The following is a 12085-nucleotide window of genomic DNA, read 5'->3' as shown; positions in this document are numbered from 1 at the left end:
CCTCCGCTCTCGCAGAGTCAGCGAGGGAAAGACCTGAACTTGGAATGACCCCACCAAGCAAAGTCCCCGATGGGTTCATCCGCAGGCCATAGCTCCGGTTCCCCTCACCCCTAAATTTTCCTTCTCTTCTTTTTTTTTTTTTTGGGAGGGGGGTGTTTTTACAATTCCACCAATACATTTTCCAGAGCACAATAATACTCGTGAAGAGGAAAGGCCTGTTAAGTTTGCTTCCGATGCCCGGTCCTTTTTACACCTGCCAGTGAGACCTGATGCTCTTTTAGTGGTCAAAACAACAAATTTGACGGTTTGACTTTTAGCACATCCTCCTCACAGTTCAGAGGTTACAGGCTTGATTCCACCTCCAGCCCTCCCTGAGTGGAGTTTGCATGTTCTCCCCGTGCCTGTGTGGGTTTTCTCCGGGCACTCCGATTTCCAAAAACATGCTTGGTAAGCTGATTGAGCACTCCAAATTTCCCGTAGGTGTGAGTGTGGATGGTTGTTTGTCTCTGTGTGCCATGTGATTGGCTGGCAACCGGTTCAGGGTGTCCCCTGCCTACTGCCCGATGACTACTGGGATAGGCTCCAGCACGCCCGCGAGCCCCGTTGGGACAAGAAGTACAAAAAATGGATGGATGTTATTTTTGGATTGTTGTAAATTATCCCCCACTCCACTAGAGGGACTCTTGTGCGCATTGCATGGGAACCTATAAATCTCGTGGTGAATTTGAACACCGATGGCATTGACAGGAAGCAATCAGTGTGTGCAATGCCGAGAAAATACCAGTGTGTTGTTAGCCTTATGTTATGAGTTATTTCCCGTGTTGAATGCTCAGGAAAACAAACTTGCAAGGGTTCTTCAGATTTTCACCTACAGAACTGTTTTTCTTTCGTATTTTTATTGCAAGGCACGCGTCCTAACACTCAGTTTATCAGCCCCGGCAAGCGACTACATCAGATTTGGTCGCTTCAGTGTTTACTTTGTTTATTTGTTTTTTAGTATTAAGCAGACAGGCATGGCTTGTTTGGCTTTTCGAATCATGTTTCTTTATGTGTTTTAAGTTTATGCATTCTGATTTCTCCACCTTCTTATTGATTTGGCTTCCTAGGAAAAGCGATAATTGTTTTGACCTGAGCTTGTCAGATGAAACAAAACAAATATCCAATTGATATGATTTTTTTTGTACTTACAAATTGTGGGAGAGCTGCTTGCATGGAGTTGTGCATTTGCTGCAATTAGTTTTCATACTCAATGTTTGATTCGGTGTATTTGTGCAGGTACCGTGCTACTTAAAAAAAGAAAATGACTACATTATCAGTCCATATTCTTTACTTCACAATAGAGTGTTGGGAAATCAAAACAAATTCAGAAATTCACATGTGCAAAGAAGCAATCAAAAATGTAACTTGCAAATGCAGCTTAGTCCGGACTGTGCGCTACAATGAAGTTTAACTATTGGACAGACTAAGTTGTTTGGCAACACTGACATCTACTGGTGAAATGTAGTTAACGCAGCTAAACCGCCATCCTGTGGTGATTCTATCTATAATTCTTAATACACGCGCATGCAAATTATCTATCTATCTATCTATCTATCTATCTATCTATCTATCTATCTATCTATCTATCTATCTATCTATCTATCTATCTATCTATCTATCTATCTATCTATCTATCTATCTATCTATCTATCTATCTATCTATCTATCTATCTATCTATCTATCTATCTATCTATCTATCTATCTATCTATCTATCTATCTATCTATCCATTTATCTATCCGTCCGTCCGTCCCAAATCTTTGATTTCAGAAATAAACATGTTTAAAGAACTATATTATTATTATTATTATCAATTATTTCTGAACGTCTTGAGTCGTCATGAGTGTGCATGATCACAATTTGTCCCCTAGGTGGTGCTGCACAGCTACTTTTCCATTGTTTACAACATTAGGGACTTCACTTTAAGTGAAGTCAAAGTCAAGTCGAGTCCTCTGCAAGTATTTTTTTTTAAATCTGAACTCCTGCTTTCGCCAGTATGATGTACATAAAGATAATACTGCATATTCCATGAAAGCACATTATTAATGGCATTGTCATGCAATTTTGGAGGTCAAAGTTCTTCAACAACCTTCCAGTCCATAATGATACAGTATGTACATTGTGTAGCATCTCATCGTGAAATAACGAGCTGGTGAGATGACAAGAAGCTCACCGAGGAGGCGGGATGGCGACACGGCCTTCAAACACAGATACATTTTGAATTCACTACCTTCGTGTTTGTGCGTGTGTGTGTGTGCACGTCTGTGTGGCCATGCGGATGAGTAGGTTTTGATGCGCCGGCGTCTCTATGACAGCGTTGGAGGCAGGGGATGTGACACTCAGTTGTTAGTCATAATCCACCAGGAAGCTGCAGGGACAAAAAAAAAAGAAAAACTCAAACATTCTTACAATAAATTGCTTTATTGTTACTATTTGTAAATTATGACTCATTAGCAATATGCACGCTCATACACACCAGGGAGCAACATAGTCGAAACGACCTCAGCGTCATCCAGCATGGTGATGATGCAGCGCTGGAAGTCTTTACTGCTGTTGGACTGTAGGTAGCTGAAGAATAAAAAAAATTAATAAAAGACCTCTCAGGGAAATTAAATGAGAAACATTTTGTGCCAACCTCATCCAGGAGAGGCGGTCTCGCCAGAACTCATAAATCACATAGGAAGACTTTCCCGGTACCTTCGGAATGGACACACTGGCATCAAGAGAGAACATCAAGAGATGCACAAGATTAAATTTCCATGAAATAAGTTGCTCATTTAAGTAACACACACACATTCAGTCGTAAAGAAAATGGGTTCAAAATGGTAACACAACTCGATAAGACTACTGAAATGAATTGTCTTTGTGCATTTTATTCAAGCATTAGTAATAAGAAAATAAAAATAAATCAGGATACTGACTGCAGGTTGTCTGAGTGGGCCGACGCTGCGTCGACATAGCTCCTGAGAACTTTATGGAAGTTGTCCACATGGTTGTCGTTCACTATCATTTTCCTCTGGACCAGCAGAATGTTCTGCGTGTGTTGAGAGCAAACATGTCAAATATTTCAGGGCAGTTGCGGCCTTCAACGTGGCAACCGGTGAGTCAGAGCGCCTCATAAGCGACAGACATCCACTTGTGTATTCCGCTTGTAATCTGTCACCATGGTTACCGATGATGACAACGAACTCACTCATCTTTTCTTATTTCCTTTTCTAATTTTGCTTCTCCAGCAAACTGCAGCCCCGCTGACAGTCGACTTACCTCTGTGGACATGATCGTGTCTTTCAGGGGCTCCAACTTGGGACTCTGATAAAAGAGACAACAATCAATGACAAAAGTACATGAAGTACAAGACGAACGGGGCATGTTAAGTCTTGCAATCGGGACACGATCTGAATGTTCCACACCTGACACTCCAGTTTATCGAGCAGCTGCTGGAGCCTGCCAAGCTGAGCGTTCCATTCGGCGTCCTCGTCTACACAAAGACAGTGACTGCAAATGGTTGGACGTTCATGACCAGCAATGTTGTTGTGTTCATTTTGAATGTGCATGAATGGAAGACCGATTGTGAAAAGCATGCCTGAATCAAATTCCGCTTACCCATGTTTTGGGAGACTGGGGGGACATTGTTGGGGACCAGCAGACCGGAGCTCCGCCTACTCATCTCCACCTCTCCTCTGTCACGATGGAAGAAATGTGATGAGAAGGCGGTGACCAATGATAATTTGAAATGTAGAAACCGGAAAAAGTTGGTGTCTTTCAAAAAGTGACCTCTACCCTTATTTTTAAGGAAAATTCTTAATTTACAAGATTCAAATTTTCCCATCTTGACTTCCCATAAAAATGCACCAAATACTTTCCAGAAATGTTTTGAAAATTTGAGTGTGCGGAAAGTCACAATCGGTATTTGAACTTGGTCACAGTGCGTCAAATAATCGTCAATGACATCAGCAATATCACAATGGCCTTGATGAATCATTAGCAATAGTGCGCAGAGATTTTTAAAGAGACCTTTGAATGTTAAAACGCAGCGGAAATGAGTTATACAAGTCACTCACACACGTACACTATATGCACACACACATATGCAACCTATATAGTGTCGGGCCTATTAGTGAGATATCTGTTTGAACCGGAATTCTCCACATTCCACCATTCCGGGGCCTCATAAATTGAAAGAAAAGCAGTCGTAGGTGGCGATCATTAGCCGAGGATCCTCGCCGCTTGCTCCCAACGTCATCTTCAATGACTTCTGTGGAATAGCAGGGATAGGTTTCTTTTCTCTTCAGTTTGACACAATTAAACAGGAACCTTCTCGACTGGATACTCTTTAACCTCCGTGTTCATTATTCCGCCTACGTTCTAGAGATACTGAAGATATAGACACCAATTGGACGATACATTCAGAATGATATGGGAGCCGGCAAAATGTAGGAAAGGCACCCAAGAACAAAAAAGCTGCTCTGTAATGACATTATAAACTTTGCCAATATATATTTTTAGCAGAGACGATTCGCCATGTGTCAATCTTCCACGGGTTAGCGGAAACTCCTACCAAGGATGATGGATTATTTTTTTTTTGCATTTAGTATTGGTGGCTGGTATGGGTACTCGCCCAGCCCAACCCTAATGTTTATGAGGGGTAGGTTGAACCTATAGGACCTATAGTATGGTAGTTTTGAACAGGTAGAATAAAAAAATAACAACAATAGCAATGGCTAAAAGTGTTAGTGCTGGTACTGACAGATTGCAGGTGCTCTCCTCATCCACAGCCTCCATGGCACATTGCAGCGACCTCTGTAGGGACAGCAGCTGAGCGGACGTCTCTCGCAAAAGTAAACGAGTCACAAACTGGCCCAGGACGCTGGAGTCCTGGTACTCCTGAAAATAGACGCATAAAAAGCTTGTGGAATGACTAAAAGTGCATTTAAGTCTCTACTGTTTTACTTCCACTTAAGTGCAGCAGTTAAAACTACTTTACAAACTATATAAGCACCTCTGCAACGCTACACTTCATTGTCTTGGCACACCAATGACTCATAAACTCCTCCGATGTAGTCGGGCTTTTAATAGACATGATAATTGCCGCTCCTGTCCCTCAACGTAAATGCTGACAGGTAGCGCAACAGTGCGGGGGCCCCTTGTCAAAGCACACGCGGGACACGCACCAAGCGCTTTGCAATTTTCTCGCAACTCGGGCCCCTTTGAAACAGAAGGAAGGTGAGCTCATTAAGACAGCTTAGGTAATTATGCAGCACATATTCTCCCTCCAGTTGTTTCCTCTAATGAGCACACTTGACTCACGGTTCAAGGCTCAAGCTATCCTCAGGTCGTTGTGTGGGGCCATGAATTTAGCGAGGATCTGGATAAAGTTTCCTGAGAAGTGTGTGTGCTCCGATATGTTAAAGATTGCCCATTTTTACGATAACTTGAACATCGCAACCGCCTCAATGATATCTTACCTCTTTAGTTTTATACATGGCTTTTAAAATAGCCACATTGAGCTTCTCCAGAGCTGAGAGGACGTTCAGGTACTCGCCAAGGTGCTGAGAAAAATAATCTGCGCACAGGAAACAAGTGTCACGTGTTTTTGCATTGGAACTCATCAGTAGTCATACTTAGAGTATGTTACGGCCTATACATAGTGTCTATTCGACTCTGTTGGAGTGTGAGGCAACTAAAGTATGGATTTCGCAATCAACATGACAAGATGAGGTTCAGCCCTTAATCCTAATCCTCTGTATAAAATATATTCTGATTTAAAAATCCAAGACAGTTTCTAAACCTGCCATCAACAGGGATTGGTTTGTCATTAGAGTCATTTGAAAAACTAAATTCCTCTCCCTCGCATACCCAAGGAAAATTGTACTTGACAGACATAAAACGGATGAATTATAGCTGGTGGGAAAAAAAAAAACATGCAATGCAGTTCCAATGCACATGACATGAACACCACATGCAGATTAATATGAACAAAACAGTCCAAATAAAATGTCTGCCATGAATAAAGCTATGGATGCTTTCAAAGCTCCGCCCTACTTTAGCAGGCTTTATTCAGAACACACCGTATATTGCTAATAAATTGGCCAAAACAAAGAGCACCGACCTGATAGCTTGTCAGTGTCCAGATTGCTGTACAGGACAGAGTAGGAAAGGAAATCAGTTACGAAAAATAAATGAACAAGTACAAAGCATCAAGCCACGTGTGTTTGTGTGCGTGTGTATATTTGAAAGCTTTGGGCCTTAAAAAACGTTTGCATGCTATTAAATACAAAAGCTATAGCCGTACAACACCCTATCGAATTGTAATCCCACTGAATCAAACAGAATCGTTCATTCCTTGAATCATATTGCACATTGTGATCGAGATACATATTGTCTCTTACAATGCGTATATATGTGACCTTGTCTAAAGGTATCATTGTTAGTGTCTTTTAAGGCTGTATCCTTGTAATATTAGGTCCTTGTTAGAAGACTACTTGACAGGTTGGATGCTGGTCTTCGTACGAGTGCATCAACGGTCAAATCAGACTCACTTATTCTGCCGGCCGTCGATGGAGTGAAAAAGCTCCTGCAGCTGCGCCGTTGTCAGAACACCATCAGCAAAGTAAGCGCTGAACTCCTCAAATGACAGCTTGCCGTCATCTGACAAGACAACAGACAGCTGCTGTCAAGATTTTAAAAAAGAACATCATGGCGTTTCCTGAATTCTGTACTTTGAATTCATGCCTGCTGGCAGCTGGTTGCTGGTTGAGGAATAGGTGATAGGATGAGAATAATCGCAAGATGACAAAATGCTGTCTCATTGTTTTTCTGTCATGCGAGTCCAATATTTTGCCAATAATAGACAACCCGATGTTGTTGCTGAACAGAAACGCTCCCAATTATCCAGTGATGGTCTGGTTGGTGTGACAGAAATTGAGCCAATGTTTCAGAAGTAAAAAAATAAAAAAGTCATATTGTCATCTGCAAAGAAGCATCAACAACCACCGGTGTCCGTTCGCAGAAGAGACACAAGACGCTGACATTTTCAAGCAATTTGAGGGTTAGTCAATTATTTTTAATAAAGGGATGTGATTTCAAAATATATATTTTATAAGTGGTATAGTGAGATACAGATGGAGCGTGTCGGGCAAAAAGCAATGAAAAGCAGTCAGGTGCATCTCCCAACCCGATGAGAGATCTGATAACGATCCTGTCATGAAGTTCCACTGGGCAGACAGAAGGCTCAAGGGCGCCATCTGTTCATCTGAAGACGCTTGTAATTACCTCAGCCCTGAAGCCCTGCCTCGACGTGCCGCTTTGCCCCCTTAGTTCCTTTAAATCAGCTCCGCCTTACATAACTATAGCGATTCCTTGCCCTCCTCGTCCTTTTAAAATACTGACGGCACCAAGCGGACACTGGAACATTAGCATTAGCATTGTTAAACAAACCGTGGCCCTGTCTGTTCCTCCAGATACGAGAGACACTGCAACTGTCTACGTGTCAAGTACGTATATTCATTTGTCTGTATTATGCCAACTGGTGGCCAAGGCGTGCACAGTAGAGGGAGTAGCACAAGGTCCATTGAAGTGAAGCAAAAAAAATGTGGTAAAACTGATTTATTCTTTACATTCTACTCTCATAACACGCCAAAAGGTCACACCTTCATGAACACCTTCTATACTGCCATCATCTAGCCTATCATCTGCACCTCCATCACTGTCTGGTTTGGATCAGCCACTCGGCATGCTCAAACTTGGCAAATAAAAGACTTATTGATTGTTGTTGATATTAAATGTGCCTTAGATCAATTATTTCTAAAAATACATGGAGCTGTTGATGAATGCAAAAAGAGGATTGAGACGACGACTCTTATTGCAGTACTACAAGTGTTCATTGTTTTGATGAGGTCTTCACCAGTTCATGATTGCGACACGACTTTGGTGATACTTGCACTTCCAATTTGCATCAGAACGCGCCATGATTGATTACGGCCTGCAAAACATCACACTGGTGTGAATGAATAATTGCAAACACACGCAGAGGTCACAATGTCATCGCCAGCAGGCTGGAGTGACTCAGCTCTTTGAACCTCTACACTGCATGCCAAAACACCTTATATAAGAAAGTGGAAAAAAAAAGACCATTTTCTGGCAGTTCCTTTTGTATTGCACATTTTTCTGACATTAGATGCAACGTCGTAATTAATAAAACAATCATTCGCAGCAAAGGACGGGCGCTCTTGATCCCACCGCGTCGTGTGACGGACACGGCCAGATGGCTAGCGGAGGCGACATTCAGATGCATGGCCAGGTGGAGGATTAGCTTGTTTGATTACAACTGAGGCACACTTCAATGCTCCGTCTTTCCTTTGTTTGTTTGATTTTCAGCGGCTTTCTCGGCTTTCCGGCTGGGGGACTGTGCCGCTTATCCGTTTCATCTCCCAGCTCTGCAGTGCTCACTATGGCTTTTATTTCACCAAGATAAATGGTCTGAGCTCGCTCATTATGCTGAGGGACAATTTGGCACCAAACATCCCAGTGGTAATCAGAAAAGAAAAAAAAAAAAAACTGAACACCAATAACAAAAAAGTAAAGCTCCTCATTGCGTTTGGCTGCAATCGAGTTTGAAAATGAATCATGCATGAGAAAATCGCCCGTGCTGACCAGATGAAGACAGCGCAAATAACTCTTCTTCTTCTTCTCCCTTACGCTAAAAGGAAAGTTTCAAAGGGATCGATATAAACTAGTGTGATTGAGCTTTGGAAATAGGAAGGACACACTTTGTAAAAGGTTATTCCCTTTGCAGATGTGGCTTATACATTCTCATTATTTATTTATTGTAAAATTCCAACGTAACAGGCAAGAAACCAGAGCAGATTCTTCTCTTTTCTTTCTTTTAATTATTTTTCTGACAAATAAACACGCTCCGCAAGTCAGAAAATAGATTTTTGCAACCATTTGCACTTAACTCAGCGGCCCCCTGACTTCACACAAAGACTGAGCAGGGAGTTGGCTGTTTTGGTTGGAAATTGCCATTTTGGAAATCTACAAAACGCGACTACGAAATTTGCCAAATGGGAGGAAAGAGTGAATTGCAAATGAAGTTTGTGTCTGTGTTTTTTGTTGTTTAGATTTTATTTAGTTTTATACCATCAACCATGATTGTGATTCCATGCACCGCTTTGCATTTATATCCTTTTGAAATCACGATTCTCCTTTGTATATGATAAAAATCCAGTCTCATTTTAGTCCCAATTTGTTTCAGTGTGCAGTTTTCACCCAATATAAATCTGCTCTGTTGCATAAATGGCGACTGGTGAATTGCACCTTGTATCAAGCAGCTGAAGCACATTAAATTGCTCAGCGTTTCTCTGCACGTCAATGCAGGCAGAGATGGATGAACAAAAAGATTGTTGTTTTGCTTCTGCTACGTCTTTGCATCGACCACAACACGAGGGTGTGGTGACACTCTCTCCAGCCGACTATATTATAATAAAATCATCTTCATGAGTACACAATGGACTCGATGCTCCCCCCTTGTAACAATCCTTTACAGTCGTGGCAGTAATTGCAAATTTGGAAGCATACAGATCACATAGCCTGTAAATGTAACTACGTCCCCGCTGACGCCTGCTGCTTCTTGATTTGTTTTGGCACCTTATTTCAGCCAGACAGAAAATAAATAGAGCAGGGCGTGTGCGGCGGCGCATACGGAAGAGGAAAGCAGGTCGTTTCCAGTTATTACATCACACGCAGGATTATTTTCAACAGTATGTTATGGATGAGGCTGAGACAAAAGTGGGTTGGTGGAAGCTTGTGGGTCTGCTCATGTCATTTAAAAAGCTGTGTGTTTTCTGGCAGTTTTCACATCAGTGGTGTCCAAACTGTGGCCTGGGGGCCATTTAGTTTTTGATACTGTAGGAAAGACCAAGAAAACCAACAACAAAATAATTCTTATGATGGACAGCAAATGTAAAGAAACTAGCCTGGCTGTTGGAGAAGTGACCCATAAAAATAAAGCAAAATTGTGAGGGATGAACACAAAACGGTTAGAGCAGATTGTCACACCAAATGTACACTCACCATTTTTGTCCGCTCGACGGAAAATCTAAAGGTGAGACAGAAGACAGAATTATAGGCGAATATCACTATAGCAGTCGATTGAGAGGGTGCATATTACAAAAATCTTTTTTTTTTTACCAAAACATTGGTTGAATCACATTAAAAAATTGCCGTTAAAAGTTTTTTTTTTCCCAAGAGAAAGGGAAGGTAAAGAGGACAATGTCTTCATGACCAAGGTCTGAACAGCTTTGGATCTTTTGCAGGAAATTTTCTTGGACCTCCGCACGCAGCAATGACTCATATTCAGAAAAATATTGTTGCTTTCACTAACTCCTACTCACGAACGTCACTGTCCCCAACAAATCTCATCCAATGGATGGATGAATGGCAGCCTTTGGTTTATAAACACCATACAGATAAATTGAGTTTAGAGCACTTTTAACCTTTGTCGAAAACTGCTGACAAAAAGAGACTTGTATGGACACCACAAATGAGCCTTGGGAGGCAATGGTAGCTCCTTTTGACTCCAAGTGTGGCTTTTGCCTTTTTGGGAGATGTCACGTCTGTCAGGGAATTAATAACATGGGATACTGCTTTCATTTTCTGTTTCAACAATGTCAAGGTTGGCCTTTCCCGCCCTCTCGTCATCTTGCAAAGGTGCTTCTTGACAGCTGATATCAAATGAACCCTCTGCTTTTTAGCCAGTGGAACAGAAAGCACATTTTAGATGTTCTGGCTCGTCGGCAACAAGAGGCTGCTAATGCAGCTTTTTACAGGAGGATACGAAAAGGTCAGCGCTGCATCCCAGAGTGCCGCATGCCCCCTCGTATCATGGCGGCAGATGTCGACTCTGCGGGCGTTGTAGACTTCTTGTTTTGTATTCTGACTGGCTGAGACCATGCATGTCTTTGACACGTAAAACCTTTTCCACTCACTGTAAAGGATTTTGAAAATTCAGTTGCTATGGACACCAGATGTTAAAAACCCTCAATTGACTCTTCACAAATTCACCTTCAGTATTCAGATGCGGTAAAATGGTATCAAAGTGCAGTAGGAAATGATCAATTGCTGTCATGTAAGTTGAAGTGATTCAGCTTGACTGTTTAAACAGTTCGCATATCAGGAAGGAGCTAAGTTTGGATTGCTGGTGGACGGTATCGAGAGTTTTCATTGCACTTTTACAAATTAAATCATCTGGAAACCCTAAGGGCAATGTCGTAAAATGAAGACAATAATATAGTCATGCATTTGTGGCAGCTGCAACTCTTCATGATGCCCTTTTACAGACCCCCCCCACATGCACACACTTACACCGCACCACATGAGTGGCAGGCATCACACACATAAACTGTCCTCAAGCCTCTTTGTCATTTGCATGACCACAAAAGCAAATAGTGGATTTAGGTAATAGAGCAACACGTCTATTACCACACCACCTAAGCAGGCATCTTGCTTCCCACCTCAGGAGGACCATGAAAAAGTAACAATTGTGATGGATGCAGCACTCACATCATGAAGGATGCTGAGCCCTCGTTCGCTGCTGTGCTGCTGCTTCTGCTGCTGCTGTTGAGCCCGAACATGCTTGCGCTTGGCTGACTGCAGACACATTGTGATCATCTCCGTGCACGCCAACATGTTGTTAAAGAAAGAATCTTCTCGTACTCGGGAGGCTGAGGATGCAGGCGATGTGTTGAGAGGTTTTGTGTCAGGTGTGCAGGTGAGACGCTACTTTTAAGGGCGAGCGGCCCCTGCTGGACGCACTGCGATTGGCCGCTTTGAGTTGTGCGTAAAAGCGCTGCATTAAAAAAAAAACGTGTGCATTTAAAAAAGAATACCATAAACTACTAATGTAAAACTAATGTGATAAAAATATTAGTACAAGTAAAATAACTAAAAACAAATTATGTATCTTTGTGAGGATCTGCGTTCACTGGCAGTATGTAATCTGTAAACCCTGTAAAACAAAGGTGGAACAGAATAAAAATATTTGCAAGGA

General features: G+C 42.0%; 1 protein-coding gene across 1 annotated transcript; it reads right to left on the bottom strand.

The window, feature by feature from the left end:
• Window positions 1-1309: 1309 nt before the first annotated feature.
• necab3 (N-terminal EF-hand calcium binding protein 3) lies at window positions 1310-11822 on the bottom strand. Its single transcript, XM_088390602.1, has 13 exons — window positions 11599-11822; window positions 10111-10135; window positions 6579-6687; window positions 6149-6174; window positions 5505-5602; window positions 4787-4923; window positions 3643-3719; window positions 3450-3517; window positions 3304-3348; window positions 2961-3073; window positions 2675-2752; window positions 2516-2607; window positions 1310-2407 (listed from the first exon to the last, which is right to left on the bottom strand). The coding sequence occupies exons 1-13, from the start codon at window positions 11722-11724 to the stop codon at window positions 2379-2381; spliced, it is 1023 nt and encodes a 340-aa protein (XP_088246728.1). The 5' UTR covers window positions 11725-11822; the 3' UTR covers window positions 1310-2378.
• Window positions 11823-12085: the final 263 nt, after the last annotated feature.

The sequence above is a fragment of the Syngnathus floridae genome, chromosome 11 (assembly GCF_059516105.1).
Source record: "Syngnathus floridae isolate MCC-2025c chromosome 11, RoL_Sflo_1.0, whole genome shotgun sequence".
In the NCBI taxonomy this organism is placed as follows: Eukaryota; Metazoa; Chordata; class Actinopteri; order Syngnathiformes; family Syngnathidae; genus Syngnathus; species Syngnathus floridae.
Note: the sequence above shows the minus strand (reverse complement) of the source record. Positions and strands in the feature narration are given on the sequence as shown.

Bases quoted from the DNA above. Each gene is read 5' to 3' on its own strand.
- necab3 (XM_088390602.1), bottom strand. From the start codon at position 11,724: ATGTTGGCGTGCACGGAGATGATCACAATGTGTCTGCAGTCAGCCAAG. The intron at 3,349-3,449 runs GTGTGGAACATT...CTCTTTTATCAG, and splicing joins TCGATAAACTGGAGTGTCAG to AGTCCCAAGTTGGAGCCCCT. The intron at 2,608-2,674 runs GTTGGCACAAAA...TTTATTCTTCAG, and splicing joins GACCGCCTCTCCTGGATGAG to CTACCTACAGTCCAACAGCA.